Source organism: Dendrobium catenatum, unplaced genomic scaffold (genome assembly GCF_001605985.2).
Source record: "Dendrobium catenatum unplaced genomic scaffold, ASM160598v2 fragScaff_scaffold_1492, whole genome shotgun sequence".
In the NCBI taxonomy this organism is placed as follows: domain Eukaryota; kingdom Viridiplantae; phylum Streptophyta; class Magnoliopsida; order Asparagales; family Orchidaceae; genus Dendrobium; species Dendrobium catenatum.
In genome coordinates, this window is record NW_021319954.1 from 513731 (window position 1) to 532510 (window position 18780).

The 18780-nt window shown below is 34.0% G+C and overlaps 1 protein-coding gene across 1 annotated transcript; it reads left to right on the top strand.

Moving 5' to 3' along the window:
- Nucleotides 1-3997: 3997 nt before the first annotated feature.
- LOC110109249 (far upstream element-binding protein 1) lies at nt 3998-18052 on the top strand. The gene is made up of 7 exons (XM_020840218.2): nt 3998-4394; nt 4888-5009; nt 5113-5298; nt 5378-5473; nt 5549-5620; nt 11288-11404; nt 16886-18052. The coding sequence occupies exons 1-7, from the start codon at nt 4079-4081 to the stop codon at nt 17819-17821; spliced, it is 1845 nt and encodes a 614-aa protein (XP_020695877.1). The 5' UTR covers nt 3998-4078; the 3' UTR covers nt 17822-18052.
- The last annotated feature ends 728 nt before the right edge of the window (nt 18053-18780 follow it).

The window sequence follows — 18780 nt, forward strand, 5'->3', positions numbered from 1 at the left end:
TTCACACTATTTCATAATGACCATTCAAGCTTCGTTTGGGATAGCTTTTTTACCGCTTAAAACAGTTTTTAAGAAGCATTAAAAAAACAGTCCCAAACGAAGTCATACAGTTGTTGATTTTTAAACTGATAGATTTACCACTGATCTTTTAGGCTTTTTCTTTTTGTAGTAAATAAAGTTATTATATGTTAAATAAAATTAGTGATAGAGAATTAAGAAGAAAATTAAGAAGAGTATTATGATGGGTAATGTAAGGTGGTGTAGTAGAAAGATTTCCCTCTGTGTAGAGGTTTTCAATTTGAGTCGTCAATGAGTCGGGTTTGGGTTCAATTCGGTTATAGTCAATTGGGACCCAAATGGTTTATTAAAGTTTAGTTTGAGACGGTTGTTTTACTGCTATTTCAAATAGTTTTTTAGTACAAAATTTTATGAACTAATTTTTTTTTTTATTAGAAAATTGCTTTGAAAATTAATAAGAAAGCTATTTCATGACAGTTGTTTTGTTGCTTTTTAAAATAATTTTTTAGTATAAAAATTATTTGAACTATTATGTATAATTTCTATAATTGTGAATTTGAAAGTACCTATAGAATTAGAAATGCCTAATTAATAGACTGCAAAATTCTAATAATATTTGCATAAGCTAACATATTTCATTCAGTTTATTTTTATGTGACATGCATGACAGTTTTTTTAGTTAATGGGCACTCCAAGTATCTTGGAATGTCATCTCTGCTACTCAAATTATTCCCAAATCATTTAGTGTGATTTATAGTTGTCAGATGCTTGAGATCATGAAAATTTATTTTATATATTCAAATGTATGAAAGTAGGAAAAATACTATGTTAGTTTATTCTTCGGGATAATTAATACTAATTATATGGATTTATTTAAAGAAATATTAAATATCAAATCTGTGGTACAAACATCAATTATTTAATTTGTTTGCATAATATTAATATGATCATGAATCAATGGAGAAATGGTAAAAGTGTAAAGCATATGCTGTAGATGTAAAGTCATTAACCAGTAAAATGATACGGTATTGAAGCCAGTAAAGCAGTACAATGAAGAAATCAATAAATCATTACTAGTGTTAAGTCATTAAAGCAGTCGTCATATGAGTACTATTAATCAGTAAATAAATAATATATAATGGTAAAATCAAAGCATCAGTAAATATTGTGATACTCATATTAATGCAATAAAACTCTATAAAAATGTACATATACTATCAAATTAGTCTATATCATTATCAAATCAGTCTCTAAATCATATGCTTAGTCTTTCACATGTACAATGAATCAGTATCAATAATCAATATAGTGAATCAATAGTAGTATCGAACAATATCATACTATTTTCCAAAATAACTTTTTAATATAAAAATTTCTTGAACAAAATTTTTTGTTATTAAAAATTATTTTAGAAAGCAATAAAAAAACTGTCCCACATGAAGTCTGAATCAAACACTTATTATCCATATTTAAGTTTGGATAAGTAGAGAAAAAATAATTTTAATCAAACAATATTATATAATAACTCCATATATTAAAAAAATTGGAAACTCCATTTTCTCCATTTTTTATTTTTTGAAAAAGAAAGTTACATGTAAAGAGAAATACATAAAAAGTAAAAAAAAAAAGAGCTAACATTGCTCCAACAAAAAAATAGTGGAGCCCCAAAAAGACACCTCCAGCGAAGGTTGAGTCACAAAAACCTGCTAAGAGTGAACTTGTATTAGCTTGAACTATATTAAAAGAAAAAGTAAATTTGAAATGTGTTTCCAAGACTTAGATGATGAATATAAATAGTTGATCAACAACAAATCAAGTTCGACAAGGCACCCCTGATTGCCCGAAAATCATTCAAGGGGAGACCAGGACCGTAAATCATCATCGTCCGTGGCATACAAAAATCTTGTCCAGAAAAAATGATGTTTGAAAAGTAGCAAAACAAGACAGAAATTGGCATGCAAGAAAGTCTGAATAGTATGTCGGAACCAAAGCTCAGAAACCAGAGACACGAAACACAATACATTGTCAAGAACATTAAAGTAGATTCTTGAATGCATCCCTATTTTTTAATAAAGATATTTTAGCAGAGACTGCTTTTTTAATGATAATACGAAGTGGATGAACTATTCACGTTATTCCAAAATTTCTTAGCATTTCTCTCTCTCCAAAGATGATAAATAGACCACCATAGCATAAGCAAATAAAAGCTAAACTTTTCGATGGAAGAGCGAGTCAAATCCAAATAAATTCAACAACTTGACTAAGGTTTGGACGAAGAAGGAAAGACTTTAACCCTGGGATCAAATAAGTGATAGTAATGAAAGTAAAAATCTCACTCAAAGAAGAGGTGTGACAAACTTTCAACCTTGGAATTACAAAGGCAACATAAAGGATCCACCCCAATATTTCTCATAATTAAAACATCTCCAGTTTTAATCCCCCCAATAAAACACATCCAAAAAAAAAAAACATAATAGCGAAGGGCATAATGCTTGTGCCAGACTAAATTATACTAGTGAACCGACTTATCCTCCTTATAAAACTCAAGTAGGAAGGAGCTAAAGGCGCTACTATTAGAAGAATTCCATTTCAAGTAGTCCACACATGAATATATGAGAAATCGGGATAGATAGTATAGCATCTTTAATTATATCATAAGTTGTAGCCGGTAATCTCCAACCATTAATATCAAAAAGTTTTGAGAGCCTAGATTCAGGGGAGCAGGAGTTTAGAAGAGTTTGATGATGGAGAAATTTAGATAAACAGACTCCATTGCACCAATGATCCCACATAAGAGATATAGGGTTGTTAGCAATAACATTGAATACAAAATTCCCTTTAACTTTTATAGCAGTGTCACATATACTTTTCCTCATAGGGGAAGAGGCGGTTGAAGGAGGTTCCAAGGAGAAGAATATATAAGAGTCAACCAAGCCTAAAGAGGAGAGGATGCATTATGCATCATGGAAATAATGGAGCAATTAAAGCTAACCTAAGCCCTTGAATATCTGGAAGACCCAACCCACCAAGAGTTTTCATTTTGCAAGTATTGGACCAAGAGGAAAGGTGCATTTTCTTAGCATTTGAATCCCCAAAAAACATAAATTTAGGTGATAATCTCCTTATTTATTTACAACATAATTTAGGCATAATGGCACCCCATATCTAATAAATGATGGTATTTCATATATTGTATATAAGGAATTGAAGTCTACTTGTAAAAGAAAAATATTTAGCTTTCCAACCTAAATAGGAGATTTTAGAGCAGAACGTAGGGATGTTTAGGACTGCACAAATCTCATTAGTTTGAGGAGAGTTTGATTGAAGGACGAGAGAGCTTTTCTCAAGGCTAACAAACATAACAGTGAAATTAATAAAAATGACAAAAAATGACGTTGAGAACATTATAATTATGCACTGTAATTTTGTCAAACACTAATATATCATCAGCATATAAGCAATGTGAGAGTTTACAACCATGACCCAATCAGGAGAAAATACGTGCGGTTACTAGACTGTTTTGAGTCCAATCAAATGCACCACATCACTCGATACATACCTATATACATTAATAATATATAACATATTAATAATATGGCTCATTATAATTGACCCCTAATAATTTCACCCGAATCATAGGCTTAAATACCGCCGCCTCACTTGTGTGCTAAGCCTGTCTTGTCCTGGAACTTTTATTACATCCAGTGAACGTACGCTCCTCTACGTTCGATTTTAGACCAAAACAGCGCAATACCGAATTTTTTTAAAAAACTCGTTACAACTCGGTACTCGGTATTGCGCTTTTTTTATCTAGATCCGAACGTAGAGAGCGTACGTTCACTGGATAAAATAAAAGTTCCTTGTTGTGTGATCTAATTTCGGATGAACAAAAGGGCTTAAATGCAAAAAAGACGCAAATATCTTCTCATGCGGGGGTCATCCAACCACTCCCGCCGTCTTCTCTTCCGCGTTTATTAGGGTTTTCGTGTTCGTCGGCGACCCTTCCTCCATTTCTTTCCTCTTTCTCTGTCCGTGGCGAGAACATCCACGGGCTCCACCAATGGCGGAAGATCTTCATTATTCCTCGCGGTCTGACCACAAACGGAAGTTCGACGACCAAGGCACTCCTCCTCCCGCTGCTCTTTCTTCTGGTCGTAGGTCCACCGGCTTCTCTGCACCGATTGTCTCTCCACGTTCGGAGGCCGCTGCCCCACCTTCCTACAACACCGTTCCTCCCCCTCCCGATGGCATCCAGCTAGCTAAACAGCGGGCGCAGGAGATCGCTGCAAGGATCTTCAGTGATGCCGAGGCCAAGAGGCCAAGAGTTGAGAACGGGGCTGGGGCTGATGATTCGAGCAACAAGGGGTTTGATTTTGGTATGCATCTTTTCTTCACCTTATTGTTTAGTTTTATCTGGCTTCTGACCTGCGTTGGGGTTTTTATACCCGAAGAAGTCTTTATAGATCTATTTATTTGATACGAATAAGTTTTCAGTTTGGCTGCTAATAATATTGTGTTCGATATCATGTTTTTATAACATTCTTTAATATTTGGTTATGTTGATTTTTTTTTTTTTATATCTGCTGAGCTTTTTATTTTGTTCTAAGCACCAGTATACTGATATTCATGTTTCAATGCATGACTTCAAGTTCTTAGATATGTGGAGGAATCCTTTGCTTTCTTTATGTCTGGATTGCTTCGAAGTTGCTTGAGTAGTTTTCCATCAATTGCGCCAGGCGGATTGCTTGAATGGTTTTATTTAGTTACTTGATATATGTGCATAAAGTTTGGTGCTATGTGTCAAAACAATTTTTTTCCTGTCGTTGGATCTAATCATTGTTGAAATTCTTTTCGTGTCATGTGCATCAGATCAACCACATAATCCTTTTGGGCAGTCATCACCATCGCAAGGTGGGATGACCACACCATCATCTTTTGCCTCTTATGGATTTGCTGGATCGAACAAGAGAATTGATATTCCTAATGGAAGGGTATTAATCTTTCTATAAGTCCAATATTCTTCTACTTCCTTTTTTGTGGGGTTAAGTTGTGTCAGTTTCAACACTGATCCTTGTTAGATTTATTTTTTGACAGGTTGGTGTTATTATTGGTAAAAGTGGAGAGACAATAAAATATCTTCAGGTGAATTCTGGAGCCAGAATTCAAGTAACTAGAGATATGGATTCTGACCCTCATTCACAGACTAGACCTGTAGAACTTATTGGAACTCCTGAGCAGATTAGCAAGGCTGAACAGTTGATTAACGAAGTACTTGCAGAGGTAGGGGTTGGTATAAATCAATGATGTAATTCTCCAATTTGTTGGTGTTCATTTTTTTTATTATCTATAAATTATGAAGGCTGCAGCTGGTGGTTCTGGCATTGTTTCGGGTCGGAAGTTTACTAGTACACCTACAGGTGCTGAGCATTTTTCAATGCAAGTTCCAAACAATAAGGTTGGTAATAATTGTTGGTGAATGCCTGTTTCCTTTTCTTTATCTATCGTGATTTGAAACTTTGCAAATGTCAAGGTTGGTCTAATTATTGGCAAAGGTGGTGAGAATATAAAAAACATGCAAGCTACAACTGGGGCACGCATCCAGGTTAGAACATTTATTTTATATGTTATATGAGTGTTTCCATTCTTTTTTAGTATGCTCATTTACATGAATAGCTAGTTATCTTCCATTTGATCTATATTTTAATTCTTTTTGTCACAAACAGATCATGGACTTTCTCTGTGTATGTTTTTTTAATATGTTGTTCCTAATGTCCAAATTAAAGCATGTTTAATTTCTGCACTTAGTTTTTGGAAATTTTATTTGGCTATGTTAGATTTTATTCTGATTTTTTAGACTTAGGCTTGAATTAGTTAACATATTTTCATGTTTAGCATGCAATAAAAAGTTTAATAAGAAGGTCGGTATGTTTAATCCAATAAGCTATTTTTTGACCTGGTTAGAGCTTGACAAGTATATAACCTTGAACGCAAGCTGAGCTCAAGGTTGAACTTCATATTAAATGGTTCAAGCTGAATACAATTGAGATCAAGCTGAATGAATCCTGTCCAATGGACATTACATTAAAATATTAAAGAAAACTCTGCAACCAGTTGTTGAAACAATTTTTGTGTCAACTCGACTTGGGTCGAGTTGGAGCAGACCCAATTGTGTTCGATTGAACTCGATTATCTCAATTGAGCCTCGTCGAACCCAATTAACTCACCAGCTTTTTACATTTGTACAATTTCAGAATTGCAAATGAAGCAGTCAGATTTTTGGTAGACTTGACTCTCATGGAAGTAATAAAGTTATGGAAATGAAGGCTGATCCTGCTGCACAATTATGAATTCAAGTTTCTATATAAAATGTAGAAATACACTTAAAGAGGAAAGACTATGAAAGAAAAGAGATTGTAATGGTTTGACTTAAAAGGTTGCATAAAGCTTAAATAAAGCTACGAGGTCATTGAAATCAGGAATAATACTGAATTTTGTTGTGTTACCAGATGAGGTTGATTCTTCTGAAAAGTGAGCATAAATGTCCTAGAATTGTCAACAGTGATTAAAATGATTGTGTTTTCTCAAATTCTTATCAAATTTCTGCCACATGGAGGCTTTCTCTGTTGCTGTAAACTCATAGATAGAGTGCTTCCCCACCATTACTTTCTTTTTAATGGTTGGCAAATTTTGATTATCAGTAGGGTAAGCAGTTTGGAGGTGTGATACTAACTGTTGAATACTTCACGAAAAGTTATTAATACTTTCATACTTATTCCAATTAAATTCTGCAGTTAACCTTTCAAAATTTGCTTCTCTTGTTGTGTAATTGGTAAGCTCTCCATTGTTTTGTAAATATAACTTCAAGCATATTGAGTGGTTTCACACTTCTACCTTCTGATTATCCATAAAACAATATTTCTTTATATTTTACTTAATATTTTACTATCTTTTTGCTTTAGTCATGGATGTTCTCACCAAACATTTGCAAGAGGATGTACCTTGGTGTATACTTTTTGCTGATGATATTCTTCTTGTTAATAAGACCAGAGAGGGAGTTGAAGGTAAACTTGAATTATGGAGGTCAACCTTAGAGTCTAAAGGTTTTCGCTTGAGTAGATCTAAAACGGAATATATGGAGTGTAATTTTAGTAGTAATAGACCTAGTGAGGGGATTGTGACTTTGGGCGATCAAGTCATTAATAAGAGTACACGTTTTAGATATCTTGGATTAATTGTTCAGAGTGATGGTGAAATAGATGGGGATATTATCAGCAGAATTCAAGTTGGATGGTTGAAGTGGAGGAATGCATCGGGCTTGTTATGTGATAGAAATGTACCCCTCAAACTTAAGGGAAAATTCTATAAGATGGTAGTGAGGCCTGCAATGCTTTATGGTGCCGAATGTTGGCCATTAAAAGAGAAGCATAATACTAAGTTAAGTGTGGCAGAGATGAGGATGCTCAGGTGGATGAGTGGCTTTACCCTTAGAGATAGGATACGAAATGAGCATATACGTGAAAAGGTTGGAGTAGCTCCAGTAGAAGATAAGATTAGAGAGAGTCGCCTTAGATGGTTTGGTCACATAAAACGGCGGCTTTCCGATGACCCATTTAGGAGAGTAGAGGTATTAGATTTGACTTATATTAAGAAAGGTAGGGGTAGACCTAAAAAGACTTGGTTAGAAAATATTAGGAATGACCTTTCTTTATTAGATTTAAACGAGAATTTGACTTTTAATAGGACATAATGGAGAAAAAGGATTCATGTAGCCGACCCCACGTAGTGGGATAAAGGCTTGATGTTGTTGTTGTTGTGTTTTTTTTCCATCTCATGCACTTATACTTATTTAAACTTGTTTCTCGAGGACTTCACTAAAACATTGATCCAAAAATGCTCAGTCTGTTGATTACTCATTGATCTTTGTTTTATTGGGAAATGATCATATTTAGTCAAGAGGTATGGGCAGTCAACAATCTCATTAGTACTAGGGGGCATCAAACTACTTTAGTTTTTTATCAGACATTTAACCTGTGTGGTTTTTGTCTCTATTCTTCACCTTGATGTGTATATGCAATTGTGTGGCTATTTCTTTCTTGGGTTTAAGAAACTTGTAGCTGTTGCAAGAAAATGGAATCATGCTGGGAAATCTCTTTCCTCATTGTTGATAAACGTCTCTAGAACCATGGCATGAAATTCTTTTTGGAAGTATGATCACATTTCAGTAATGTTTCTCAAAATCAATTTGGATTCATGCCAAGTAGGTCTACTATGGAAGCTATACATTTAGTGAGAGGTTTGATGGAGAAGTTTAGAGAATAAGTAGGATCTACATATGATTTTTATTGATTTAGAGAAAGCATATGATAAAGTTCCAAGAAAAATGCTATGGAGAGTTCTACATAAGAAAGAAATTAATAATATTTATATTCAAGTCATTAAGGATATATATGTAGGAGTTGTTACTTGCATTCAAACACAAGGTGGTTAAGTGGTTTGACACTTTGACCAAGTATTTTCTTATTTCAGTTGGATTACATGAAGGATCATCCTTAAGCCCATGTCTTTTTTGCTTTAGTCATGGATGTTCTCACTAGACATTTGCAAGAGGTTGTACCCTGGTGTTTGCTTTTTGTTGATGATGTTCTTCTTGTTGATAAAACTAGAGAGGGAGTTGAAGGTAAACTTGAATTATGGAGGTCAACCTTAGAGTTTAAAGGCTTTCGTTTGAGTAGATCTAAAACTGAATATATGGAGTGTAATTTTGGTAATAATAGATCTAGTGAGGGGATTGTGACTTTGGGCGATCAAGTCATTAATTAGAGTACACGTTTTGGATAGTTGGGTCTATTGTGCAGAGTGATGGTGAAATAGATGGGGATACTATTAGCATAATTCAAGTTGGATGGTTGAAGTGGAGGAATGCATCGGGCTTGTTGTGTGATAGAATAATCCCTCTCAAACTTAAGGGAAAATTCTATAAGATGGTAGTGAGACTTGCAATGCTTTATGGTGTAGAATGTTGACCATTAAAAGAGAAGCATAATATTATATTAAGTATTGCAGAGATGAGGATGCTTAGTTAGATGAGTGGCTTTACTCTTAGCGACAGGATACAAAATGAGCATATACGTGATAAGGTTGGAGTATCTCCAATTGAAGATAAGATTAGAGAAAGTCGCCTCTGATGGTTTGGTCACATAAAACGGCTGCCTACCGATTACTAGGTTAGGAAAGTAGATGTATTAGATTTGACTTATGTTAAGAAAGGTAGAGGTAGACCTAAAAAGGCTTGGTTAGAGAATATTAGAAATGACATTTCTTTATTAGATTTAGATGAGAATTTGACTCTTAATAGGACACAATGGAGAAAATTGATTCATGTAGCCGACCCCACATAGTGGGATAAAGGCTTGTTGTTGTTGTTGTTCACATTTCAGTCTGTTCAGTGAAGTGAATGATCATAGGTATCAATTTGTTTGCCTCATTCTCAACTTTTTAAATATGACTAGTTAATGCATGTTGCGCCAACTTCAACATGACTGTCAGCTAAAGGTCAGGAATATTTTTTTGGTTATCACAATTGTTTGAAGCATCAGAATGTAACTTGAGATTTGAAAAGAGATGTTTTGTATCTAAAAAGGATTCAAAGAGAAGTTCGGAGCTTTACACAAGCATGAATTTGATAGAAAGTAAGTCCAACTATTTAAGAGCTGCAAGATGGACAATTTTTTTATTAACCAGAAATTGCAACTTACCAACAACCAGTGCATAAATTTTACTAATGAGGTCAACTCTTAGTTCTATGAGACTTTGGATGGTATCAATAGAAGGATTTTGATTTTGAAAGGCAGAGGAGGAAAGTACTTATCACTTAGATATTTATGGAAATTTTAACAGCTAATGCCTTTTGATTCATTGGTTTCGGTACTCTGCCTCATTGATAACACCATATGATTTATATTGCAACACATTTCCATGCCACCTTATGTAAGGAGAGGAATACAGTAATTTATCACAAGTTTGATTTAGATAGTGGCCTGTTGCAGGGTGCTATCCATTGCGATGGGAGTGACCTTAAGACAGAAATACTAAGTTGGCAAACTGAGTTTTCCTTGTTAGTTGAACCAGATAGTGGAATGTGAGAAATTAAATTTATCTGAGAGGATAGTTCTATATGTATACATGAGTATTCTTGTATTTTTGAACTTTTTTGTGCCAGCCAAAAAGCTGGGTTTTGGTCAGACCACTATTGCTAATTTAAGAAGCTTAAATTTATTTAGGCTTATTAGCTTATTTGCTTTAAAAGTTGTTGAGATTGAGCCAATTAGCTCTCCAAATATTAGCTGTTTACTACCATAGTGCTAAATTAATGACTAATAGGAAAATAGAAGTAGTTTAACTTTAATTTTAATTAAAACCTTCCTTAACCTATTGACTTAGGACACAGAGAACACTAAACATGACTTAGCCAAACTTATTAACATGTGTGGAATGCACACACATTTTCAAGGAATGAAGCTAATCTGAACTTCTCCATAGGTGGATAGAATTGAAAATTTTATGATCAGTCAATGTTGGTGTTTGTTCATGTTTTTCATTGTTAATCTTTTTCCAAGTCGTAAATTTCTTTTTCTTGGTAAATATTGTGGTGGGCATTATGGAAATGAAGACCCAGTGTAAGCAAAACTTTGACCTACTCCATTTATAATTCAAAGAGCAATGATAGCTAAAGACATAGCAAGCAGTGTGTTTCTGTTGTTTTGACGCTAGGACAAAGCTTTCTATGCCCGACTGGCAGGTTGTGGGATTGAGAATTTCAAAATCTTGATTAAGAGCTAGATTTTAAAGAAAAACATAACTAATTTGATTTTTTGATATTTTATGAATTGATGTCATGATCTGAGAAAATTAAAATTCATTTCCGTAGTGCTGTATGAATGACTTGTGTATGATTTTAAGTGGAAAACATTTTGTGATTTGATTCCTGGGTCCTCCCCTAATGTTGCTGTATAGCTACTGAATATTATATGACAACTTGTTTAATAGACAGTCTGAGTTCTCTGTGAAAGCAAAAGCCCAAAGACAAGTCCAAATCATTTTTTTATCATTGCAGATGGTTTCTAGTGATACAATTTGTGAATTCATTCAAACGGCATCCTTCAAGCATTTTTGTGTTGATTTTAATCTTTGACCATTGCTTTTGTGAATCCATAGCTTTGATTACATATTAGTTTTCTATATGTGTAATTTTTCATCTTAACTTTTACAGGTGATACCATTACATCTGCCACCAGGTGATCCATCAATGGAACGAACTGTACATATAGATGGCACAAATGAACAGATTGAATTAGCAAAGCAAATGGTTAATGATGTTATTAGTGAGGTATGGGGAAGGTCCAAAGTTGGTTTGTCAATGGAATTAACATTTCTTTTGATGTGAATTTATATTTTGCTAATGGAAAATTGAATTAATCGAATAAATCATTTGAACTCTTTTACTCATTAATTGTTGTTTGTTAATATGATTAAATTGAAGGAGCAAGTTGCACTTTACTTTGTTATGTTTTAATATCATTAAACAACATAGGGCAAAGCCAGTGATTTTGTTGATTTTTTTCTGTTTATGAATGACTTTATTATCTTTCACTTTAGCCTTGATCTTGAATTTCAAGCAATGACATAGAAGTCACATTGCATTGACCCTTTAAATAGTGAGGATGACCTACTTTAATTATTATGTAATGCACAAAGAGGGCCAAGGATCTTAGCTGTTTTGCAAGCTTGTGTTTTCACTTGCATTGCAGATGGAGAACATGGTTGAGGTAATAATCTGCATTGTATGTGATTTACTTGCTATAACCTATAATGGTTAAAACTTAAAACACCATGGTGTTACATTTATTTTGATTTTCTTCATTGCTTTGCGCACTGAAGTTAACCTAATTTTCTCAATTGGGGCAGCGCACATGTTTGCATGAGCTTGGAACTTTATCATGAGCGAGATCAACATTTATATACGCTAGTCACTTATATAACTTAGATCAACATTATTTTTACCATGGAATTTTTAGTACAATTTATTTTTCATCTATCACCAACTGAGCATCGACATAAAACTTTCTTTTTTAGGAATACATGAGATTTATGTTGTACTTCAGTTCAAGCATCTGACATTCTGATTTTTTTTAAATTTTTTTTCACATCTTCATTCTTTTATATGTGAAAAGATATTACAAACTTCCTTCCTAACCTGCATATCCTTATGATGAATATTATAAGTTGTCTGTACTATCTAATATGATGTTTTGCATTATAAATTTTCTATATTCACAATATTTTTGTCATTGGTTTAGTGCTTAAAGGCTACTGATGTATCGAAGCATTTAAGCTTTCTTCCCATTGCAACTGAAGCAACTGTTTTTATCTTTTAAGAGAAATCATCAATCTTATGTCTTCTGTTTATTATCAAGGTTTTGTTTATTTGGTTGTTTTCAATCAAACTTTACACTTCTGACTGCTTGGAAGGCATTTGTTGTTTATTTTTTACTTGATCATTCTATCTTGTGTTTGTTATTTCAAGCATTTCATCACTTGGCGTTTCATATAACACTTGCATTCTTGTCCTTTGATAGGGTTCTGTAAATCTTGATTTCTTGTTGATATTAATTGCAATATTAACCAGAAACATTTTGAGGTTGTGAAACTTGGTTTGTTTAACTTATTTCTCATGTTTTCTTATAGTAGCAAAGATTTCCTTCTTTGATTTTATGTTCACTTTTCTGGAAACCTGATCTGCAATAGTCATTTGTATAGTTTTGTTTGGTTGGCTATTGTGGAGGCTCATCAGTTATTTGTAAAACGCTTTTTTATTGGCTATGAAATTCCATTGCTGTTCAATCCTATTTTCCTAGGAAATGAATCATTTTGTTAACTAAAGTAGGAGAATGGTGAATCTAGAGAAGCTTTTGTGACTTTGGAGTGAAGTAGTGAATTAGATCAAAAGCAAGGGCGTGAAACTGATGTTTTCTCCCCCATTGAAATGGACTTCACCTCCTTGGGTGCTGATAAAACTTTTAGGTCCCTACTATATTGCAACCAAAGAGGCCATCATTTGGGCTTATGATCTGGCTTGGATGGTTTACGCGGTCAACTTTTTTCTTAGGATTCTCGAACTGTTCCGCATTCTGGTTTATGCATAAATGAGATATTGGGCTAAATGGGTATTATATTCTTAATAACAGTTTCATTGTGTATACATCTGTATATGCTTATGTTCAATGTTTTTGTGCATTGTATGCTTCTGCATCTTTTTTTGAAACGTTGTTCATTTCTTTAACATGTGCATATCATGGCAATAGGAAGTTTCTAGGTTAAGAGGGCTGAAAAGAAAGATCACTTTTTTAGGCCAATTTTGGTTGGTGGCTGCTGAAATTGTGCCCAAGTTTTCTTCTTAGTCTTAGAAGTTAGAACTTGGATTATTATTTTCATGAATAACTGATTTAATTTTTGCTTTGAAATGAGCATTGTTGCAAATTTGTTCCTATGTTGAAACATGAATATGTTCAATCATATTTCTTGCGTGTGAGGATTCATGATTAAATTTTTTGAACTGGCTTCACCATCTTAACTTGGAATTACCTTGTCACACTTTCATATTACTTATTTGGAGAATAGAATTCAAATTTTACTTGGGACATACCTTGATTTTATCATTATTTTAATATCTTTGGGCAGCTTATTGTTACTGCCTGGAAAGATCATCCTTTAGATTTCGTGGAATAGCATTATAATTATGTTGAAATAACTAACGTATCAGAAGTATCCTCTCTTCCTATCAGACTTAGAGTTCTAATACATGGTCCCATCTTTAGAGTATTTTCTTCAAGTTTGAATGCTATATGATTCCAATTTGTGACCTCATTTTGGTTGGTTTATTTAGGATTTCATAAAATGGATGTAATGAGATGATTTTTAGGGGAAGGCTTATCAAGAGATAACTGTTATAATTTGAGCTTATTATCATTTTCTGAGAATTGTTGTAGGGAGCGCTTGTGTTGGTGAACCCAACATGGAGTAAAGTTCTAGGCATGCCCTTGTCCTGTTTATTTGGCACTGGTATGATCTTAAACCTGCAACTCATGATAAATATTAATTGATCCATGATGGAATACTGCAGAACTGATCTGAGTTAGAAGATATGTATGCATTTTGAACTACCTCTTTATTGGGAAATAAATTCTGATGAAATATAAATGCTATTTTATTCTATTTTTATTCCCTCATAGTGAATTCCAATTACTTGATGCAGTTGAATTTTTTGTCGAATTTAGAGGTTCCTATGCATGAAGCCATGATAGATTAGGTTTTAGGCATCGTTTGGGACAACTTTTTTGTTGCTCTTAAAGCAGCTTTTTTCTATAAAAATCTTAATTTTCGTATTAAAAAACTATTTTAAGAAGAAACAAAAAAGCCATCCCAAACGAAGCCTTATTCTATTAGCTTTCTATACCTTTCTATGATAAATTTTGTCCGGGACTTGGTTACATTCTCTACTGCATCATTTAGGAAGTCCATAATTTTAGTGGCAGTATGATGGGGTTTAATCTGAGAGGACGGTTCTTTTCTTTATTAGGGATTATTAAGCTACGCTGTATTTGCGCTGCAATTTATTTTGAGTTTTTGTTTTATTTTGCTATCCATATATTATTATAACACTTCTATTTACGTATATGTGTTGAAATCAAACTTCTTGTCATGATTTGTTTTCTGTGAAAATAGTTTAAGACATGTCTTAATGGCATTTGCTTCGTTTATATTGGAAATTTTCCTTCCTGAGGATTTAGGGTCATTGCCAAAGGCACGGAATTATTGAGTCATTTTTCATTGTAGCATAATTTTCTAATTTTCCATGTAAATATATCTTCAAAATTCTGGAAAACCGTTGAACGGGCACAAATTTCGTTTATAAATCTTGTCATTTTTTTCCTTTTCATAAATTCTTTCCGGTTATTATTTTATGATGCGTTCTGTATTTGTTGCTGTTGCTTCGCTATGGTTTACTGAAAATATAATGAAGGCTAATTTAAAAAAAAGAACCATTGGTGCATCATTAAAAGAGGAAAATGTCTTTAAAAGTAAATTTACAAATGATAAAACATGCAAAACAAAATATGAATTTTCCATAAAACACAATTCAGAACTGGTTTTCTATGAAAACCAATTTTGAATTGCATTTTCCACATAAAATCTAATTTAATTTAATATATTTTTTATAATATTTAATATAATAATCAGAAATTTAATATAAGAAAATTTAATATTTAAAGTATTATTAAATATAACATATAAAATAATAAATTTAATATAAAAAATATCTAATAAAAATTAAAGAAATAAATAATAAAATTAAAATAATTTATTATTTTAATATAATATAATATATATTTATAAGTATATTATTCAATATTGTTTTTGTTGTGTCCTGGAATATTCGTGGCGGTAGATAAATATAAAATTTAATGTCTTAGTTTTGTATGAAGATCCATCAGATTTGACGAACCAAACAACACAAAAAAAATTCCTCCATTTCCAAAAACGGAAAAGGCAAAAAAACGCTCAAACAAACAAAGCCTTAATCATCCACAGATGACGATCCTTCTTAAAAATTAGCCTATTATGAATTTAGTTGATCTCTCAAACCATTTTTTTTAATGAGTCCTTTTTAGTCTTAATCTCTCTAACCCTTGTTATGCTGCACTTTCCCTGATTGTGTCATCCTTAAATTTTTTTGGAGAAATATTAATATCAACCAATATTACTATTTAATTTTTTGGAGAAAAATAAATATTAGTCAATATTGGTTATATTTGTCTCCTTTGACAGACTTGTTAAGTTTTTGTAATGCGTAATGGTTTTTTTTTTGTTTACATGAACTCCATATAAACTGACTGTTGCTCATAATACTTTCTAATGTTGTAACGAGCTATGTATTTCCTGGATTAGTCTTTTGCATTAGATGCTTACATATATTATTAACTTGTTTAAAGGCTATTGATGCCCGTAAGTATTCTGCTCTATTCTGTCACCTCCTGCAGCTAGGAACAATGTATGGAGGGCAAGATTAATGTAAAGCTAATTACTTATGTCTTAGCCTCTTCACGCTTTAGTTTCTATCAATGCAATTTTTTTTTATTTTCACTCATGCAGGTGAACATTAATATGAAAGCCCAAGCAGGACTCTTAATTTTTTTATATTTAATATCGGATTGAAATTTAGATTTGTTTTTATACTATTATTACCTCTACATTTGTCATATACTGAGGTTCAAAACTAGCAAGAATTTATTGTTGTCGTTGTTCTTTTATAATTGTTTATTCATTTCCATGTGTTCTCCAACCTCCCATTGTTAGATGATATTGCTCTTGCATATTTTCCTGAACTCTAATTAATCAGCTCTCCAATTAAGAAGATATCTGCGATATGATTTTACTGGAGAAAGCATAAATTTCATGTTGCCTTTCCTGTGGCAATATATTCTCTCTGTTAGATATGTTTGTTTAGGCTTGTCGTTTTTTCCCCACTAGTCTGCATAATTTAGGACTTTGGAGAGGATGGCATCAGCTGTACCTTGGGAGTTATCATCTAATGTGGTAAGTGGGTTTTTTTTTTCTAACCTTCTCTGAATGGATATGCCTAAAATGCCCCAATTTAGGAACATTTTTACTTGTAAGATTCTTCTGTTGACATTTCATTATTATTCTAGTGATTGCATTCATCTATCAATACATCTTTATTACATTCATCCATCCTTCTAGTCACTTTCAAAAGAAGCAATTGGTTTATACAATGAAATCGACTTCGCAGAATCGCCCTAGGAATTCACAAACATCTGGAGGATACCGTCCTCCTCGACCCCCAACGAGCTGGGCTCCCGCCGGAGCACCACCCATGCAGCAACCCGGCTACGGATACATGCAACCTGGAACATATCCTGGTCAACCCCCTCAATATAACATGTCTCAACAACCTTATGGTGGATATCTTCCTCCAACCTCAACTGGTTGGGATCAATCATCTAATCCAGCAGGCCAGCAAACCGCGCAAGTAACTGGATACGATTACTATAACCAGCAACAGCAACAGCCACAGCAGCAACCTACCAGCGAATCTTCAGCTTTGACAGATAGCAACAGCTACAACTATAGCCAGATTCCGCCCACTTACGCCGCCCCGGGATCATACGGCGATTCAACCTATTCCCAGTCTGCCGCCGGGCATCAGCAAGGTTATGGACAGGTGGCTAGTTATGCGCAGCCTGGATACACTCAGCCTATTTCGGCCGCCCAGACTGGTTATCCTCAGCAAGTTTATGCTACTGGTTCAGCTCAGGACACTCAACAAGCTCCACCTCAACCAGGCTATGGATCCCAAACAGCTTCACAACCTGGATATGGACAATCTCCTCAGGTGCAGAAACCATCTCTTGCTCCGGCAGCTTATGGCCAAGCTCCGCCGCCTGCGGCCACCTCTCAGGCTGCGTATGCTCAGACTACACAAACTTATGGGCAGCCTGTGCAGGGTTATTCTCAGCCTTCACCAGCTTCTGGATATGCTCAACAAACGGGCTATGGGCAGTCTTATCTTCAGCAGCAGCAGCAGCAGTCGTCCTATAATGAATCTTATTCTGGTGCTTATGGTCAGCCTTCGTATTTGAGCGGCGACGCGCACGGGTCTTATGAAGCACCTTCGGCAGCTCAGTCGGCCCAAAGTGCGGTGGCAAAAGCTTCGCCACAAAGTTGACTGAATAATCTAATTATGAATGTGCTTTCTCAACATTGCTGGGTGTTTTGGTTTGTATTCTGTTCTGGACTTTATTTTCTTGTAATTTGGGAGATAGAGGATTTTTCTTTTCGATAAGTTTGAGGTTTTGACAGTACTATTTACCGGTTAATTTTTATGTTTTGTTCTATTAGTTAGTGGCTTGTTAAGCAAAACCTGTACTGGGTTATTCAACGGTTCTATTTTGTGTTCTGGGTGTTTTCCAATGTTACTATTTTATCATAATTAAGCACTTGGGTTTTGTTTGGGACGGTTTTTTAATGCTTCTTAAAGCAATTTTTTAGTGCAAAGATTTTAATTTATGTTCTAAAAAGCTGTTTTCAGAAGCACTAAGAAAGTCGTCCCAAACAAACCCTTTAATGAGCTCGAGCTCGTTTAGTGGCCTCGAGATCGAGTTCGAGCTCGACTTGAAAGCTCGAGCTCGAGATCGAGATTGAGATAGAGCTCGTTTGAGAAGCATCAACGCATGTGATGTGTATTATTATATATAAAAATAATATTATAAAAATTATATATATCGAGTAGCTTGATAAGCTTTAGAGTCGAGTTGGGTTGAGTTCGAACTTAACCTCGTTTATCATTTGAGCTCGATTGTAGGCTCGAGCTCGAAGCTCGATGAGCTCGGCTCGCGAGCTCTTTAACGAATCGAGTTTGAGCCGACTCGATTCACTTACACCCCTAGTGTTTGCCATAAACGCATATCTATTAATGTGCTTGTTTGACATATTAAATTCAATGGCGTTTATTGTCTATTTATTTTTCAATGTGGGAATTGAATTGATCCATAGAATATCTACCCATAAAATAGAATTATGTCATTTTTTTATCATTTTGATAATTATAATTAGAAACATATAATCTTATGTGTAATATTAATTAAATTTCTTCTTTAAATATTTTCCCTACATATTCATAATGAT

Coding starts and splice junctions, on each gene's coding strand:
- LOC110109249 (XM_020840218.2), top strand. CDS start 4,079: ATGGCGGAAGATCTTCATTATTCCTCGCGGTCTGACCACAAACGGAAG. Junction 4,395..4,887: donor CAACAAGGGGTTTGATTTTG/GTATGCATCTTT, acceptor CATGTGCATCAG/ATCAACCACATAATCCTTTT. Junction 5,010..5,112: donor TTGATATTCCTAATGGAAGG/GTATTAATCTTT, acceptor ATTTTTTGACAG/GTTGGTGTTATTATTGGTAA.